Source organism: Rhinopithecus roxellana, chromosome 15 (genome assembly GCF_007565055.1).
Source record: "Rhinopithecus roxellana isolate Shanxi Qingling chromosome 15, ASM756505v1, whole genome shotgun sequence".
In the NCBI taxonomy this organism is placed as follows: Eukaryota; Metazoa; Chordata; class Mammalia; order Primates; family Cercopithecidae; genus Rhinopithecus; species Rhinopithecus roxellana.
The window spans coordinates 88,537,937-88,557,571 of record NC_044563.1 but is presented as its reverse complement, the minus strand read 5'-3'; the positions used below and the strand labels follow the sequence as shown (position 1 = coordinate 88,557,571).

Genomic DNA, 19,635 nt, shown 5'->3' with positions numbered 1-19,635 from the left:
TGTGTGTGTGTGTGTGCGCGCGCGCGTGTGTGCGCGCATGCTTTTGGTGTTATATCTAAGAAACCATTGCCTAATCCAATGTCATAAAGATTTACTTCTGTTTTCTTCTAGCTTTGCTTTTGTAATTGTAGTTCTTACATTTAGGGCTATACACATTTTTTACTTTATTTTTAAATATGGTATGAAGTGGGGCCCTACTTTATTCTTTTGTATATGGATATCCAGTTTTCTCAGCACAGTTTGTTGAAAAGACTCTTCTTTCCCCATGAACTGCCTTGGCATCCTTATTGAAAATCTGTTGACCATAAATGTAAGGGATTGTTTCTGGACTCTGGATTCTGTTGTATTGATCTCTATTTCTATTCTTATGTCAGTACTGCACTGTCTTGGTTACTTGTTTTTTTTTTTTTTTTTTTTATTGGCAACTCAGAGTCTTCTAAACTTGTTCTTCTTTTTCAAGATTGTTTTGGCTGTCCTGTATCCCTTGCATTTCCAAAAAATTTTAGGATCAGCTTGCCAATTTCTGAAAAGAAGCTAGCTGGGATTTTGATGGGTATTCTGTTGAGTCTGTAAATCAAGTTAGGGAGAATTGCCATCTTAACAGTATTAAATTTTCTGGTCCATGAATATGGTATGTCTTTTCATTTTTTAAGTCTTTAATTTCTTTCAGTGATGTTTTATAATTTGCAGTATACATGTCTTGCATTTCTTTTATTTATTTCTAAGTGATTTACTATTTTTGCCGCTATTGTTAATAGAATTGTTTTCTTCATTTCATTTTCAGATTGTTCATTGCTAGTATATAGAAATAAAATTGATTTTTTTTTTTTTTTGAGGCAGAGTCTTGCTCTGTTACCCAGGCTGGAGTGCAGTGGTGCAATCTTGGCTTACTGCAACCTCTGCCTCCCAGGTTCAAGTTACTTTCATGCCTCAGCCTCCCAAGTAACTGGGATTACACACATGGACCACCACACTTGGCTAATTTTTATATCTTTAGTAAAGATGGGGTTTTGCCATGTTGGCCAGGCTGGTCTCGAACTCATGGTCTCAAGGGATCTGCCTGCCTTGGCTTCCCAAAGTGCTGGAATTACAAATGTGAGCCACTGTGCCTGACCCCAAATTGATCTTTAATATTGATTTTGTATCCTGCACACTTACTTGAACTCACTCAGCAGTTTAATAGGTTTTTTAGTGGAATCCTTAGGATTTTCTACATACAAAATCATGCCATTTGCAAATGGAGATAGTTTTACTTCCTTCTTTCCAACCCAAATGTACCCTTAAATTTTAATCTTTGTATTCCTTTTATTACTTGGCATAAAATAGTGTTCCTGAAAGGGTAGTGCATTTACCACTGGTGATATATTAGCTAAGAATATATGGTACATGAACAGACATTTTTTACTTTTGAATATTTAAATACCTTAATGTATATTACTTTTATTTTAATGGGTATTAGAAAAAATATGATTAGCACTTCTAGCTCTCAATTTCATGATGTGTACTCAAATGTTACTTTATCATAATGGTTTTCCCTGAACATCTTATTTAAAATAAGATACCCTCTTCACCACTCCCTTTCCCTCTACTTTGCTTAAGTTTTTTTTAATTTAATTTAATTTTATTTTATTTATTTTATTTTTTTTGAGACAGAGTCTTGCCTTGTCACTCAGGCTGGAGTGCAATGGTGCAATCTTGGCTCACTGCAACCTCCTTCTCCCAGGTTCAAGCAGTTCTCCTGCCTCAGCCTCCCAAGTAGCTGAGATTACAGCTGCCTGCCACCACACCTGGCTGATTTTTGTATTTTTAGTAGAGAAGGGGTTTCACCATATTGCCCAGGCTGGTCTGAACTCCTGACCTCAAGTGAACTGCCTGCCTTGGTCTCCCAAAGTGCTGGGATTACAGGCATGAGCCGCCACGCCCGGCTCTACCTTGCTTAATTTTTTTTCATTCCACTTATCATCACCTTACATATTATACACAAAGGTACACTTATTATCACACACGTGATAATTCGTGTGTGCTCATTGTCTGTTTTTCCCGACTGGGATGTAAGCTGCATGAGGTCAGAAACTGTATTACTCTTCGCTGGATCACATTTGCCTTGGACATGGGTGCTAGGTAAATATTTGTTGAATGAATAGTTTATTGTTTAGAATAAGGTTACTTTTTTCTTTTTAAGCAAAGGAAGTCAGTTTCAAGTATATTCAAGGAAAATATTGAATAGTATGTCAGGAGGTATGCAAATATGGCAAAAACCATGGACTATATAGAATGATAGAGGTTTAGGAAACTCTAACTTAAGGAATGAGGAGAGATGAATGGAGATGGAGTTTCTTGGGCTTGTTTATTTTGTTTTCTGTGAAGTGATGTGATGTTAGCTCACACTCTTCCCTATTCCGGCCAGGGGTTTCTTGTGGGCTCTTAAGCTGTAACACATGGAGTTAAACATTAAGTGGGAAAGCAGTTTCTACCATCTGCCACAGAAACCCTCTTGGCACTTTTGGAGGTCATCTGGAAGATGTTCAAGGTGCTTTTGGCTGCCCATAGAAACTTGGCTTACCGGCATTGTCTTCTTTGCAGGGCTCTGGGTTTGCAGAGAGCCGAAATGACCATGACTGCCAACAAGAATTCCAGCATCACCCATGGAGCCGGAAGCACTAAGGCGCCTCAGGGGACTCTGAGCAGGTGGGTAAGGAAGCACTTGTGGGGCGTGGCAGCAAGGGACCTAGGTCCTGGGTGGGATCCCTCCAAAATGTAAGTAGTCATCATCTTGACTGACAGTCATCCAGGTGACTGGTCTAGGCCAGTTCATGCTGACCATTAGGCAGAAGATATTTTCCAGTTCTATAAGTTTCCATGTAACATAGCAAACAATAACCCTAAAACAAGCTTTGCTTTGTGCCTAGCATTCCAAGGATGGGGCCAGCAAGAAGCAGCTGATGTTCTTCTGGCTGTAACCTTTTCCCATGGTGGGGAGAGCTGGGGGCCTGTGCCTGAGCTAAGCTGCACTGTAGTGAGGGAGGCTGACCACATTGGACTAAGGGTAGAGAGGCAGTTACGCATATTAGCACAAATTCCAAGCAGTAGCCTAGGCTTTATAAGAGTTTAGAGAAACCGTGGATTTTGGAATCATGGATTTGGTTCAAATCCAAGTTCTAATCACTTAACCAAATAGCTCTCAGAATGTTTCCCTGGGCCCTCTAAAATCTTCATTATTTCATCTATAAAATAATAATAGTAGTTATCTTAGAGAGTTGCTGTGAGGACTAAATGCGATAATATATGTCAACGCTTAGCATTATGGCTGACATAAAGCTACTCAATAAATTTTAACCACCTTTTGAGGATGAGATCAAAGCTTCCAGAACTCACAGATACACAGATAGATGTACAGTACTCTCACCAGGGCTTCTCTGGTCCTGGCCAAGGCTAGACACTGATATCTTAAAAGAACCTTTAGTCTCTTTTATTAAAGCTGTGTACCTTTCGTAGCCCTTTCTGCTGAATGTCAGGTGGACAGATTTGGCTTTTGCAGCCTCTGCCTCTAGGATGGATAACTCTGAGAAGGGTGCTCAGCTTTGGTTTGGTCAGGGCTAGTTCATTCCTGGATATCTGGCTGTGCATTGCTAGGCTGGGTCCAGTAGGGTCTGGTCAGAGGTGGTGGTAAACGTTTGGTTCATTCAGAGCTGGAGTCCAGATATAGTTGGTAGAATAGCGCACGGGATGTAGCCCCTGGGGAGTGACTGTCGTGAAGGAGGCAGGGTTTCCTCACACCATACATACAGGACTTTGTCCCAATAGAAACATTCTGGATGGACTATGCCAAACAGGGTTTGATGGATTCTGACTTGTTAAGTACATAAGACCCTGGGACTTAGCCAAGCAAACTGATCATCCGTTTTGCAGCAGCAAGACTGATAGGAACACTGCCTGCCTAGGCAATCCCTCTCATTTAGACTGGGCTTGGTGGCATACCAGCTTCCCTGTACTGAGTGAGGCTCGGAATGGCAAGGAACAGCTTCTTGGGCAAAGCAGGTGGAGAAACTGACCTCCTCTAGAACATGTCGGTGTCCAACACAGAAACAGGTCGAGGTCTCAGAGTCTTGTGTCCCATTGCCTGCTCCTGGGAACCACGTTGCTGGGCTCTTGTCGGCCTGGTGGCATTCTTACCATGATTGAGCTGGCAGATGGGGCTGGGAACTAAGGTTCCAATTTTTTAGAGTATCACACTCTAAAAAATATGTAGGAGTGAAACAAATATATGTGATTGTGTCATTTTATTCATAATTTTAAAGCAATTGTATATTTAGGACCTGACATGGAGATTACCATTCCCAGCAACCCTCAACTCCTTTAAATATTCTTTTTTTTCCTTCTAATTTCCACCATGCAGGAATGGGGTAGAGGGGTGGGAGGGGCAGTATTTACATCAAGTTTCAAAGCTGGCTCAAGACTGCTGACAGGTGCTCCAGTTTCTATTTGGAGTAAATGCCTACTTACTTCTAAGTGTTTTCAGAAATTGCTCTTCCTTTAGCTTCTCAGCATGCTTGCCATCATAACATGCTAGATGGTGTTTGTAAATATCTGAGCCTCAGATGTGCCTAAAAAAAGCACCTTTCCCGTCTCCCTTCTAAGTCTTCGCTTCCTTCCTACCACATTTCCGCTTCTCTCCTTCCCTCCCTCCCTTCTTTCCTGGGAGTCTGGCTTTTGGTGTGAAGTTGCAGGCCTCTGTGGCTAGCAGCACCCTTCTCTCAGAGACTACCCCTGGGGTGTAGGTATTATTTAGACATTGTGATCTGGTGGTTTCTTTGGCTGCCTTCATCCCTGGCCACATCTGGGTGTGTTCTTTGGGCTAAGTAAGGCAGTAAATCACCGGTTCATTTAGGAAGGCATTGTCAGTGAACTCAGAGGGTTCTCCTGGATGCCAGGCTCTGTGCTGGGCACTGGAGGGCAAAGAGGGATGATCCATTCTCTTTCTCCAAGGTATTTACAACTTGGATTGATGATCTTGGCACCTGAATTTCTTAGTTTGACCTTTCAATAGGTGTTTGGTGGTGACCTGAGGCCCTTTTATAATTGCCAGCACATGAGTCCAAGGAGGAGCCTCCTCGGTGTGACCAGAGCTTTAGTTGGGGAGGGGAGGGGTGTCAGGGCCTTGGAAAGCTGGGCCTTTGACACTCTGGCTACTTTGGGGACCTCCACATCATCCACATGAAGGCAGAGGAACCCAGTGGTTCTAAGAGGTATTTGTGTCCAGCTTTAGGGGAAGAGGGAGGTCTGGGCAAGGAAAACTGGTAGGGGTGGGCAGATGGGACCCTGTGTAACTGTCACGGTGTGTATTTGAAGGACTGTACCCTTAATTTGCATTTTTTATCCCACCACATTCCCTTCCTATGAGCATTCCTGGGATCTTCCTGCCCCAAAAGTACTGCTGTCCATGATAAAGTCAAACTTAGCCTGGTTTGCAGGGATTTTCCTCATCTGACCCTGGTCTTTCCTTCTGCCCAGTAGTTCACTGTTCTCTAGTGCAAACCTTACATTTCTGCCAGTCTGGATGCAAATATTCACTTCTCTCCCAGTGTTTTTCTAGACCACCTAACTAAGACAAATCCCTCTCTCCTCTGCATACATTCAGAATCTTTGGTTCAAAACAGCCAAATGGCACTTATCATATAGTATCTCATAAAGTGGATGTTTGTATGGGTCTTATTTCCCCTACTCAGTTGGAACTCTTTGGAGGCCCGATACATTCTCTGTTGGGATGTTAGAGTTGGAAGGGATCTTGAGATATATCTGGCTCATTAACTTACATTACAAAGGAGGAACCTGTAAGCCCACACAGCTAATTGGCAGTGGAGCCATAATTTCTACTCATCTTTGCAGGTTTTTGTAAAAAGAGTGGCCTCAGTTTGTGATATGGTGAAATCCAGAGATGTCTTGAGGTTCCATGGCCAATGCAGGCACAGATTTGGACCCTGTGTCTTACATCAGGGAGAAGCCAAGAGCTTAAAGAGAAGAAAAATCTCCTGAGTAGCTGTGGGTAAAGACAGTGCTGCAGGGCCTGTCCTGGCCATGGCAGGCCCCCCTCAGGAGGACCTGTGACCTCAGCCCCTATTACTCAAGATGCTTCCTAGAATCCAACCATGATGCTGTCAGTACAGGTCTGGTTATTTATTGCTACATAACAAATGACCCCAAACTTAGTGGCTTAAAATAATATTTGTCTACCAATTGCAATTTGGGTAGGGCTCAGCAAGGAAAATTTGTGTCTGTTCTTTGCAGCATCAGTTAGGGTAGCTTGAAAGTTGTGAGTGACTCAATGGCTAGGGGCTGAAATCATCTGAAGGCTTACATGTGTGACAGTTGATGCTGGTGGTCAGCTGGGACTAAAGCTGGGGAACACCTGCATGTTACCTCCATGCTTGGCAACATGCCTTCATAGCATGATATCTGGGTTCCAAGAGTGAGAATCCCAAGAGAACAAGGCAAAAATGCATGGCATTTTAATGACCTAGCCTCAAAAGTCAGATAGTTTATCTTCTATTGTACTGTATTAAGACAGTAACAAAGGGCTGCCTAAATTCAAGAGAACGGAAGATAATTTCTACCACCTGATGAGAGGAATATCAACATCTCTTCATAAGAAGATATGTGGAATGGAATAGGTTGTGGTACCTATTTTTGAAAAATACAGGCTGCCTTCTGATCACAGCAATTCATGTCTTTCCCAGATGCAAAATACACTCAATCTCTCCCCTAAAATCTCAGGTCTCATCTTATTCATGGCATCAGCTTGAAGTCTGTTACAATGGAATCTTGTCACCAAAATCAGGTCCAGATAGGGCCGGGTGCAATGGCTCACGCCTATAATCCCAGCACTTGGGGAGGCTGAGGCAGGCAGATCGCTTGAGCCCAGGAGTTTGAGACCAGCCTGGGCAACATGGAAAAACCCTGTCTCTACAAAAAATACAAAAATTAGCTGGATGTGGTGGTACACACCTATAGTCCCAGCTATTCAGGAGGTTGGGGTGGGAGGATCACTTGAGCCTGGGAATTCAAGACCAGCCTGGGCAGCAACATAATGAAACCCCCTCTCCACCGAAAATAAAAAACGCTGGCTAGGTGTGGTGGTGGCATGCCTGTAGTCCCAGCTCCTCTAGAGACTAAGGTGGGAGGATTCTTGAGCCTAGGAGATGTAGGTAGCAGTGAGCCAAGATTGTACTGCACTTCAGCTTGGGCATAGACTGAGACCCTGTCTTTAAAAAAAAAAAAAAATCATGTCCAGATATAGATGAGATTTTTGGGGCGCAAGATCATTCCTTGTGTACCGCTCCTTAAGTACTGTTTCTCTTGCTGTGAAGACCTGTAACTTAAAGAGAATGTATATCTGCTACCCAAAATACGCTGGTGGGACAGGCCTAGGGTAACCACTGAATATGCTTTTCAAAAAGGGGAAAACAAGAGGCACCCAGCAGTCACTGGTTTGATGTATTTCTTATATTCAGTGGGACAGCTGTTGCTAATTCCTTGACTAGGTGTTGGTTCATTTACCCTGTCTCTAGCTGCATGCTCTGAGCTTTTGGTTGTGCCCTCTGACTCTTCTTTTCCATAAAAGTAGCTCATTATTGCAGGTGAGTAGTTTCTCCATCTGCTTCATGCCCATAATATGTTAAGGGCCCAAAGTCTTTTCTTCATTTTGTACTGTCTCTGCCCATTTTACTCCAAGCTGATATACTTCCTTTAAAAACTTCATGGGTTGGCTGGGCGCAGTGGCTGATGCCTGTAATCCTAACACTTTGGGAGGCCAAGGAGGGGGCTGATCATCTAAGGTCAGGAGTTCAAGACCAGCCTGACCAACATGGAGAAACGCTGTCTCTACTAAAAATATAAAAATTAGCCAGGCGTGGTGGCATGTGCCTGTAATCCCAGCTACTCAGGAGGCTGAGGCAGGAGAATCGCTCGAACCCGTGGGCAGAGGTTGCGGTGAGCTGAGATCACGCCATTGCACTCCAGCCTGGGCAACAAGAACGAAACTCCATCTCAAAAACAAAACAAAACAAAACAAAACAAAACAAAACAAAACAAAACTTCATGGGTTTCTTATGAATCATTTTATAATCCATTATAATAGCAAAAAGCATACATACAAATCACTTCAAGATAAGCCCCTTGGCCAGGCGCAGTAGTTCATACCTGTAATGCCAGCACTTTGGGAGGCCGAGGTGGGAGGATTGCTTGCACCCAGGAGTTTGAGACCAGCCTGGGTGACATAGTGAGACCCCATCTTTACAAAAAAATAATCAGGCATGGTAATGCACACCTGTAGTTCCAGCTACTCTGGAGGCTGAGGTAGGAGAATCGCTTGAGCCTGGGATGTCAAGGTTGCAGTGAGCCATGATGGAGCCACTGCACACCAGCCTGGGAGCCAGACCTTGTTTCAAAAACAAACAAAAAAAGAACAGATAAGCCCCTCTCTACTTCGATTTGGATTTTTTGTGAGATTGCTATGGGACAAAGGTTTTTAAGATTCTTAGGAGCCTTATTGTCTTCAGAGAGGATTTGTAGGACCCAATCAAAAGATACTTAGGAGGCCTTTTGTGTGTCTGTCTGTTCTATGAGGCAATATTTTAATTTTTTTATTTTTTTATTTTTTTGAGACAGAACCTCACTCTGTCACCCAGGCTGGAGTGCAATGGCGTGATCTCAGCTGGCTGCAACCTCCACCTCCCGGATTCCAGCGATTCTCCTGCCTCCGCCTCCCAAGTAGCTAGGATTACAGCCATGCACCACAACGCCCGGCTAATTTTGTGTTTTTAGTAGAGATGGGGTTTCTCCATATTGGTCATGTTGGTTTTGGGAGGTCTCAAACTCCTGACCTCAGGTGATCCCCCCACCTCAGCCTCCCAAAGTGCTGGGATTACAGGCGGGAGCCACCGTGCCCAGCCACCACAATCTGGAAGCCATTTCTTAATTTGAGAATTTTTTTCCTGTCCAGAGAGACTGTCAGTGAAAAACAGTTTTATTTTTTGATCCAGCAAGCCCTTTCTCATTTGTAATTCCTTTAAATTTTAACAACGAAACAGCTCCTTCTTAGCTTACCTGTTTTCTCTTTTTTACTATAGGCAGCTAGAGCAAGTCAGATGGCACCTTCAGCACTTTGCCTGCAAATCTCCTTAGCTAGTTCATCAGATTTATTAGCTATATTTTCTGTTATCTATGTTACCACAGGTGACAGACTTTTCTTTTTTTTTTTTTTTTTTTTGAGACGGAGTCTCGCTCTGTCGCCCAGGCTGGAGTGCAGTGGCCGGATCTCAGCTCACTGCAAGCTCCGCCTCCCGGGTTTACGCCATTCTCCTGCCTCAGCCTCCCGAGTAGCTGGGACTACAGGCGCCCGCCACCTCGCCCGGCTAATTTTTTTTATTTTTTAGTAGAGATGGGGTTTCACCGGGTTAGCCAGGATGGTCTCGATCTCCTGACCCCGTGATCCGCCCGTCTCGGCCTCCCAAAGTGCTGGGATTACAGGCTTGAGCCACCGCGCCCGGCCGACTTTTCAACACTATAAGGGTTCCCTTTCCTCTAACTACTAATAACATTTCCTTACTTTCCATTAAGCCCCTACCGACAGCCCAAAAGTCATTGTTCTAAGATTTTGTTTCAGTAGCATCTCTCTTGCAGGTACCAAAATGTATTCCAGACATCTACTGCCAACCACCCCTCTCAAAAAAAAATTTAATGGCATAAAACAACCATGTTCTTATGCTCCCAGACTCCATGGATTAGGAATTCAGACAGAGCACTGCAGGGATGGCTTGCCCCTGCTCCATGATGTCTGCCTTGGCTTAAAGAGACTTAAAGGCTGGCTGGGCACAGTGGCTCACGTTTGTAATCCCAGCACTTTGGGAGGCTGAGGTATAAGGATCACTTGAGCCCAGGAGTTTAAGACCAGGCTGGGCAACATAGCAAGACCCTGTCTCTACAAAAACTAGTAATAATAATAAAATTAGCCCGGTGTGCTGGAATGCAGCTGTGGTCCCAGCTACTCATGAGGCTGAGGCGGGAGGCTCTCTTGAGCCCAAAAATTCGAGGCTTCAGTGAGCTGAGATCTTGCCACTGCACTCTAGTCTGGCAACAGAGTGGGACACTGTCTCTAAAAAAAATAAATAAATAAATAAAAGACTTCAAGGCTTAGGGCAGCTCAATGGCTAGGGGCTGGTATCACCCGGCAATGTCTTAACCCCACATCTGGGGTCTTAACCCCACATCTGGGGGATGCTGGTTGTTGCTGGGACTTTATCTGGGACTGGCAGCCAGAACACCTACATGTGCCCTTTCCACATGGCCTGGGCTTGCTCCTAGCATGAGAGATGGGAATTAGGAACTGCTGATTTTTTTAGGCCTGGGCCTGAAAAGTAGCACCACATCACTTGTATTGTATGCTATCAATCAAGCAGCCACAGAGCCCACGTTTAAGAGGAGGGGTTATTTTGACAGGAGGCATGTCAAAGAATTTGGGGACCACGTTTTAAAACCATCACAAGTGCCATTTGCATGGTTTCCTGGAATTGGGTTTGCCTCCCTCTTGGCTTTGCCTAATACCTGGCTCTGCTTTATACAGCAGCCCAGTCTTTATTGGACTAAGGCACTGGGGATGTTCCTGTCAGGGATCGGTAACCTCAGAGAGGGCTTCTGCAATGTCATTATTCTCTCTGTCTTCACTTGCCACTGCTACTTAGAGGGTTCGTCATTCCCTTCCAGAGAAGAACTCAGCGGTCCACTTGGTGCTTTCTTAGAAATCAGCTTGGGGGCAGACAGGCGCGGCTTCTGTAGATTCTTAGATGTGCTTTCTGGAGGTGAAAAGGCAACTCAATTTATGCTGTGACTCTCACTACCTTTCACTTACCCTGACAAGCTGTAGGGACCTGGAGAATCTCTATAGATGGTGGCCTAGATACAGCCCCAGTTGGGGGATGAGGCTGCCCTGGACCCTATTGGGGACTCGCAACTGTTTGAGATGCTTCTTTTTGGGAGCAAGAAAGCCAAGTTGTGAGTATCACCCTGTCCTTTGACTTTTTCTCAGGACTTTTCTGGAGTGGGACGTCTGTGTCTTGTTACTGGGCAAGCTTCTGCTCTAGGCTGGGGAACAAACTCTTGGACTTGCTGACTCAGGTAGCCTTACTCCTTTTTCTCCTCCTCCACGCTCAGAGTATGGCTTTGGGGTAGCGCAGTGAGAATACCATCCCCAGAATTGGGGCAGTCACTGGGTGGCAGGAGGATGGTGATACCGCTCAGCCAACAGGGTCCTTAGTTGAGAAGCCCAAGAATGCTGAATGACTGGCCACTTTCCAGGCAGTTTCATTTGAAGCAGGCAAGACATTGCTTAATAGGGATGGAAGCATTTTGGACACTGAGCCCTGTATAACCTTCACCTGCAGACAGGCTCACTTCATGGCACTCATAACACATCCTGGTACCTCTCAGGCTGTTTCCAGGACTACTAGGACTTTTTCCCAACTAGCTCCAGCTTGGTCCCTTCTTGTTACTAACACTTGTAGTAGCCCTATGACCAGAAAAAGCAGAGCAACTTGAAGCATGCCAAGTTCCTCAAGAACTAAAGACAGCCTTCCCTCCAAAAAAGTTCCTTGGGTCACCTGACAATACATGGGACATTCCTTAGCACAAATACTTCTTGTGTTACTGAAGAGGGGCCTGTGTCACTAGCCCAGGGATTGGGGCGTGTTCCTATGAGACAGTACCAGAGGGAATATTATGCACTTTAACTCTCTTTCTGTCTGTGTGCATGTGCACACATACACATGATGCTTTTTCTTTTCTTGTTTCTTTTTAAATTTTTGAGACAGGATCTCACTTTGTTGCCCAGGCTAGAGTGCAGTGGTGCAACCATGACTCACTTCGCCTTGACCTCCTGGGCTCAAGGATCCTCCTGCCTCAGCCTCTTGAGTAGCTGGGACTACTACGGGGGCATGCCATCACACCCAGCTAATTTTAAAATTTTTTTTTTTTTTTTTTTTGTAGAAATGGAGTTTTACCATGTTGGCTAGGCTGGTCTCCAAGTCCTGGGCTCAAGTGATCTTCCCACCTTGGGCTGTCAGAGTGCTGGAATTAGAAGCATGAGCCACCATGCCTGGCCCACAGTACTTTTTCTTTAAATTTATTTCTCTTTCCATACTGTAGCTCTTACTCTTTCCATTCTAATTATGTGTCTTACATATTTGTGTGTGTGTGTGTGTGTGTGTGTGTGTGTGTGTGTGTGTGCATTTATGGTTCTCTGTTTCTTTTAAATATCCTTTGCATTCTCCCCTGCTTTCTTTTATCTGTTCATTTTACTTAATCTCTCCTTAAAATGTTGGTTCTCGCATGTCGCATGCTGCAGTGTTGGCATCCATGCCTGTGTTGAGCGGCAGAACTGGCTGCCTGCTGACAAGGCCGTGGCACAAGTGCCCAGTTCCACAGTGCCTGCCTCCTGGGGCATACTCTGGGATTGTAGAATAACAGAGAGATGATAAGAGAGAACAGCAGTCTTGGGTGTCTGATGGCTGCTTTGTATTTACTTTAAAAAATTATTTATTTTACCTTTATGGAATGATTTATAGTGTTCAAACACTGTTAGAGATTTGCATCATCTTAGCCACACAGCTAGTATGTGAGGATACTCAGAGTAAGTGTTGTCCGTGTTGATAGTTAAAAAACCTGAGGCACAGAGAACTTAGAGAGCTTGCCCATGAGCACACCCAGAAAGTGATGGGACCAGGACCCAGCCAGTGTGTAGCTTTCACGCCTAGTGGCAGAGGAGTTTGGGGACTGGCAGCAATACTGGACTGCACCGAGTGCTTTGTGTACCTTTCTCTGTTGTTCTTTAGCCCATACACCACAAAGAGAGAGGCGGGGAAGTCTGCAGATACAATGTTATGTCCTGAGCAGGCATACAGGAGGCCTAGGTTTTTAACTATTTACATTTTCATTCATTTAGTCACTCAACACAAATAATAATTCCTTTTAAGTTCTAGGCACTTTGCAGGGGATATCAAGATTAACAAGATACTGTTACCACCTTCAGGTGAGCTCACTCATAGTCTAGTAAGGGAGAGGAAACAGTCTGGTGCAATGCAGTGTTATACATGCCATCGTAGATGTTTTCCCAGTGGAGGCCTCTGCATAGGCCATCTCTACCTGAAAGGGGGTAGGGTGTGAAAAAGCTAAGAGTTTGATGTGCCTAAGGGTGGGATACAGGATTGATATGGAGGGAAAACAATGTGGGGTGATGAAGGGGAAAATAGGCAGGGACCAGCTCATGGGGGGCCTTGTCAGCAATGCCAGTGAATTTGCATTTTATTCTGTAGATATGAGGAGTTTCAAGCATGATCAGCTTTATATTTTGGAAAGATATCAGAAGATGAGAGGATGAACCAGAACTGATTTAAGACTGAAGGCAGAAAGAGGAGTTAAGAGACCAAAGAAGTAGCAGTAGCAGTAGGGATGGGGAGGAGGGGGACACACCTGAGAGATGTTAGGAAGTAGAATTGATAGGACATAGTCATCAAGTAGATCAATGGGTTTGGGGAGAAGGCTGGATCCAGATGCTTGAAGCAGGAGGGGAACAAACTGTGACCTTTTCTCCCCTCTCTGGAATGAGTTGGAGAAAATATGCAGCAGTAAAAGCCAGGGGATGTGGAAGCATAAAGCAACATGGGGATGAGACCGTGAGAGCAGACGTCCAGCGCAGGCACATGGGAAAGAGGGTGCTAGTGTAAGGCCAGCCCTTTTAGATGGGCATTGGGTCCCCACCTCTTCGTTGCCTGCTCAAGGATGTTATTTCTGCATTTGTGCCTTCTGTATCTGCATTGACAACTTTTCCCTCTCTACTGGATCATTCCAATTACAGTTGCAAAGTTGGCATGGTGGTTCACGCCTGCACAGTCCCAGCATTTTGGGAGGCCAAGGCAGGAGGATCACTGGAGGCCAGGAGTTCAAGACCTATCTGGGCAACATAGTGAGACCCCCATCTGTGAAAAAAAAAAATTAGCTGGACGTGGTGGCATGAGCCTGTAGTCCCAGCTATTTGTGAGGCTAAGGTGGGAAGATGGCTTGAGTTCAGGATTTTGGGGTTACAGTGAGCTATGTACTCCAGCCTGAGCCACAGAGGAAGACCCTGTAAGAGAGAGAGAAGGAGAGAGAAAGGAGAGAGAGAAAGGAAGGAGGGAGGGAGGGAGGGAGGGAAGAGAAGAGAAGAGAAGAGAAGAGAAGAGAAGAGAAGAGAAGAGAAGAGAAGAGAAGAAGAGAAGAGAAGCTTCTATTACGCCATATTCTTCTCCAACTACCATCCCATTTCTTGTTCCTTTTTTAGGAAACCTCTAAAAGAGTTGTCTGAACTCTCTGTCTCCACTGCTTCTCCTCCCTTTTTCTTAAATTTTTCCAGTCATGCTTCCCTTCCTACCTCTCTACCAAAACCTCTCTTCGTCAGGTCACAGTGACCTCTATGTTTCAAATCATTTCTCAGCCCTTCTCTTACTCAGTTGTTGGCAGGTTTGACTTAGTTGGTCACTCCCTGTTTCTTGAGCGTCTCAGGACATCACTCTTCGTGGTTTTCTTCTTTTCTCACTAAACGCAGTTCTCAGTCGGTCTCCTTGGCTAGTTCTTCTTCCTTGTCCAGACCCCAAAACACTGGAATGTACTAGCACTTGGACTTCTCTAGCTACGCTTATGCTCTAGAGGATCTCATTTGGCCACATGGTTTTAAATATTTCTATATGCCACTAATGACTCTCATATTGAAATTTATAACCCAGACTCTATTCTACCAGTGCTCAGGCCAAATATCCTGATGCTGTCCTAGACTTCCCTTTTGTGTCTCTCACTGCTCATCTAACCCATCAGCAAATTGCATTGGCCCAGCCCTCAAAGTAGCTCCGTTTCTACCACTACCCTTCTGATCCAAGTCATATAATAATTGCTTGTCTGGATTGCTGCAGTGGCCTTCTAAATAGTCTCCTTGTTGCCACCCTGTACCCCTGCCTGTCAACCTCTGATGTAAAGTCAGATCTTGTCACTGTCCTGCTCACACCCCTTCAAGAGCTTCCTTCTCTTCGAGAGTGTAAGCCCAAGTCTTATCCATGGCCCATGGGGCCTTCCATGGTGTGGCTTCTGGTGTCTCTCAGGCTCATCTCCAGCCCACACTTTGTTGTTTCCCTGCACTCTGGCCACACAGGCCTCCTTGTTGCCCCTGGAATACAGTAGGCATGTGGTTATCTTTGCCCTACTGCACTTTCTGTCTGGAACATTCCTCCCCTGGATAGACACATTACTCACTTCCTTCGGGTTGTGTTCATGTGTCCCCTGGCAAGAGGGGCTTCCCTGACCTCCCTACGTAAAACAGCAACTCATCCCCACTGCTCATCTCTGATCCCCTTTCCCCTTCTTTATTCTTCTTTATTGGCCCCCAAACCATCTCACAGAGTTGATTTGTTATCTACTCACTCTAAACAAATAAGGCAGCTTCATGTGCCTCCACCAGAATGTAACCTATAGAAAAAGAGACTTTGTCTGTTTTCAGTCTCTGCTGATCCTTTTTTTTTTTTCTCCTCTGAGACAGGGTCTCACTCTGTTGCCCAGGCTGGAGTGCAGTGGTGCGATCGTGGCTCGCTGCATCTTGACCTCCCAGGCTCAAGCAGTCCTCCCACCTCAGCCTAAAACAGTGCCTGGAATAGACTTGGTGCTCAATGTATCTGGTTGAATGGATAGAGAGCCAAAATGTATCTCCGGCCTGGTGGGGTTGCACACTGTGGTCTGGGTGATAGGTGGCTTCCTTTGTTCAGATACAGAGAAGGCTAGCAAGGAGCTGGCCTAGGAACCAGGAAGAAGTGAAGCTAGAGACTCTCAGTGGCTTTGCTCCCGTGGTGGCGTCTGAAGGCAGCCTGGATCCAGGCCCTACTCTTCTCATGACCGTGGTCTCCTCTTGTCCAACAGGGGAGAATGATCTTACTTTCCCTCCCAGTCTCAGTTTAAGGAACTAGGAAACAACTAGACAGAGTGGAACTGAAGCCCAGGAATGAGCACTCTCTCCCATCCATGCCAGGGGATGCCACCTGCTGTGCAAACTCTTTGTTACGAGGATCCAGACATCCTGACACCTGGCTCCCATTGTGTCCCTCCTGAAGCCTCCCTAGTGTTCCCTCTCTAGGTGACAGACTCTCCTGACCCTCCTTCAGCCTGGGAGCAAAGACTGATGGAAGCTGATTCTTAGGGTGGCTGAACTAGTTCCACTTCCAGGGAATGCCCCCATAAGAGCATCAGAGCCTGTAGTAATGAGAGAGAGATCCAATCCAGACACCATGGAAGCTAAGCTGGCCTGTGGGGAAGTGGGGAAGGAAGGCCAGGGCAGTGGCTCTGCACTGGGATGGGATGGGCCAATGACATGCAGGCGTGGCCTTTCCTACCTGCATCTTTTTACTACTGCCGTGGAGCAAATCACCCCAAAACTTAGTGGCTTAACACAGTTGATTGTTTCTCACATTTCTGTGGGTTTTCCGGTGGTTCCTCTGCTGGATTCCCCTGGGCGCACTCATGTAGCTGTGTCCAGCTGGGCCTGGGTCCAAGGTGGCCTCACTCATGAGTCAGACAGTTGTAGGCTGGCTATTGACAGAGGTGCCTCGGTTACATTCCATGGGACCTCTTGTCCTCTAAAAGACTAGACTGGCTTCCTTATGTGACGGTGGCAGGGCAGCATTCCAGGTGGGTAAAGGGAGAAACTACAAGGCCTCTTGAGGCCTCAAGTTTAGAATTTGGACAACTTTTAGTTTCCACTGCCACACTGTATTATACTCAAAGCACATCACCAAGATCAACCCAGATTCGAGGGGCAGAGAAATAGACTTAACCTTTCCATAGCTTGAGCTGCCAAGAATTCATGGCCATATTTGATTTACTCCCCGCCCACCTCCCCCCGCTCCGACAATGTTCAGGATCCATGGACAGTGGCAAACTGACCAAGTTTCCCAGGTGATTACTCTGAAGAGTCAGCCCCATATGAATATTAGTAATTATCAAGCTAAGTTGGAACACTGTGTTAGGCCCCAAGCTCAACGCTCGACAGGTACTATCTCTATTTCTCACAGGGATTCTCTGAGATATGTGATTTTTTTTTTTTTTTTTTTGAGACAGAGTTTCACTCTTGTTGCCCAGGCTGGAGTGCAATGGCATGATCTCGGCTCACTGCAACCTCCGCCTCCTGGGTTCAAGCAATTCTCCTGCCTTAGCCTCCCAAGTCACTGGGATTACAGGTGCCTGCTACCACACCCAGCTAAATTTTTGTTATTTTTAGTAGAGACAGGGTTTCGCCATGTTGGCCAGGCTAGTTTTGAACTGCTGACCTCAGGTGATTCACCTGTCTCAGCCTCCCAAAATGCCAGGATTACAGGCATGAGCCACTACACCCAGCCAAGATATGTGACCTTCCAACACCCATTTTTTATGAGGCTTAGGGAGAGAAGATTACTTGCTCAAAGTCATGAAGCTTATAAGTGGCTACACTGAATCTTGAACACCAAGGCTGTGATGTTCTTACCGTCTGTTGAGACTGACTGGCTAGCCATAACCTGATTTAAAAACAAAACAAAACAAAACAGTACTAATGATAATGAGCATTTCACATCCATGGTCTCATTGGCTCAATATGACAACCCTGTGATGTAAAATGTGGAACGGTTTTGAAGAAATGAAACTGGATGTTCAGAGTGTGAGTCCATTGCTAATAAGAGGTAGAATCAGGAACATGCGGACAGATAACAGAGAATTCTACCCTCAAGTGAGAATGTCACACCCAGGAGGGCAGAGCCTTATCTTTATTGTTTACCAGACCTTGGAGTGAGTGACTGGTGCCTTCTCTGTGATGAACCTGGGGCTCCTGGGCTCCAAGTCAGTAAGGGCAGCTCCTCTGTGGCGCAGTGCACTGGGCCTGGCCTGTGGGGAGGCCGGGGCAAGGGTAGCATGTGAAGCTATGGGCCCCAGGTCAGCAGTGAAACCAAAGACAGGGCCTTCAGAGGAAAGGGACAGTTTACTCTCTACTTTATGCTGCATGAGAGGAGAGAAATGAAACCTCAGTTCAAGCGGGGTAGGCATTGAGAGAAAGTTCTTAACCTGTGTGGATTTATTTGTGCTGGAACCACTAAGGGAAGTTATAGAATCATTCTTTCTGAAAGCATGCTGGGGTCAGATGGACCAGAGGCCCTGAATCATTTTCCTATCCCAAGGAGCCATGCCCCACACTACCATAAGTAACAGTGGTTCCATGGACTGGTGAATTCTCTCCTGGGCAGCTGGGAAGACACAGCCCTAGGGAACCACATATCAAAGTGCCTGAGCAGGTGAGGCAGGTATAGTTTAAAAAGTCTTCCCAAGAGATTGTGAGTCTCATTAGGTGCCTACCATCTCCCAGTAGAATATAAGCTTCATGAGGATATGAATTTGTCTGTTTTGTTTATTCTTATATCTAGCTCCTAGAACAGGCCTAGCATAGAGTAGGTGCTCACTAAGTATTTGTTGAATGGAGAAACAAATGAAATTGTCCTCTGTCAAATGCATCTTCAGTTGAGAACTAAAACAGAGTCCTTTGTGTAGCACAGGCACTCATTCACTTAGGGGCTAGACTGATGGCCTTTTTGTATTTATGGTTCTATAAAATAAGAGAGACATGAGGCCTCCATCAGTTGTGAGGAAGTTGGGATCTCCCCCCGCCTCAAGCCTGGTGCCTTGCCCTGCCGCTCCCTACCCCAGGGAGTGCCGGGGCTTACTCTGTTCACACCTCCTCACTGAGCAGAGCCTCTTTGGTCATCGGCTTGGCTGGGCACTGCATTTCTCTCATCTGTGCCCATATACACATGGGATGGCCCTTGTTTGACTTGCCCTTTGAAAAACAACTTAAGCATGTTGAGGTTTCCTGTTGATAGGGGGCAGCCAGAGGCCTGTGACCCAGCAGGGAATTGTCAGCCAATCCCTGACTCACCCAAGCTCCAGTTTTCTGTGTGTGAGCAAGCAGTGACAGCAGCCTGGCTCAGGGGCAGCTGGCTGCCTTCCTGTGGGTGGCATGGCATTCCGGAGCCTGAGAGGCTAGGCAGCCCAGAGCTGAGGGCCACGGCCTTAGGGTCAGGTAGGCCTTGTACTGTGCAGTGTTGGCAAATCCTGTTGTTTTTGAACTGAAACTATTTGTAAAGAATTCTGAAAGTTGACAGTGGTTGCACTAGTAGACAAGTAGCAAAATGTGCCCAAGAGGAAGTATGTTCATGGTTTTCTTCAATAAGCTCACCTTTCCCTTCCTTTTGCTGTTCATCATTCACTGAGTACCTTCCAGACACTGTCTGTTTGTCCCTGGGCCTGGAAGAAACCATGGTCTAGTAGGGAAGACCAAGAAGTCCCTTGATACAAGTGCTGTGGCAGGGGTGTGCCAAGTGCTGTGGGGATTTCTGTAGAGCTGCCTCAGGGCCCTGGCGGTTCAGAAAGTGGCAGAGGCACTGCTGCCTCTTCAGAGAGGCAGCCCAGTGTAGTGGAAGTTCATGTACTGGTTTCACTTACCAGCTGAGTGACCTTGGATGAGATGTTAAATCTTTCTGTGTCTTAGTGTTT

The 19,635-nt window shown here is 45.8% G+C and overlaps 1 protein-coding gene across 3 annotated transcripts in view; it reads left to right on the top strand.

Annotated features, from left to right (window-relative positions):
- The window catches only part of DENND2B (DENN domain containing 2B), a 178,719-nt gene that overhangs the window by 119,914 nt on the left and 39,170 nt on the right, over positions 1–19,635 (top strand). For all 3 annotated transcript variants that reach the window (XM_010384847.2, XM_010384848.2, XM_030917212.1), the window contains one exon: positions 2,584–2,688. In XM_010384847.2, the coding sequence (XP_010383149.1) occupies positions 2,609–2,688 (80 nt within the window). In that variant the 5' untranslated portion in view covers positions 2,584–2,608. The remainder of the gene's footprint in view (positions 1–2,583; positions 2,689–19,635) is intronic.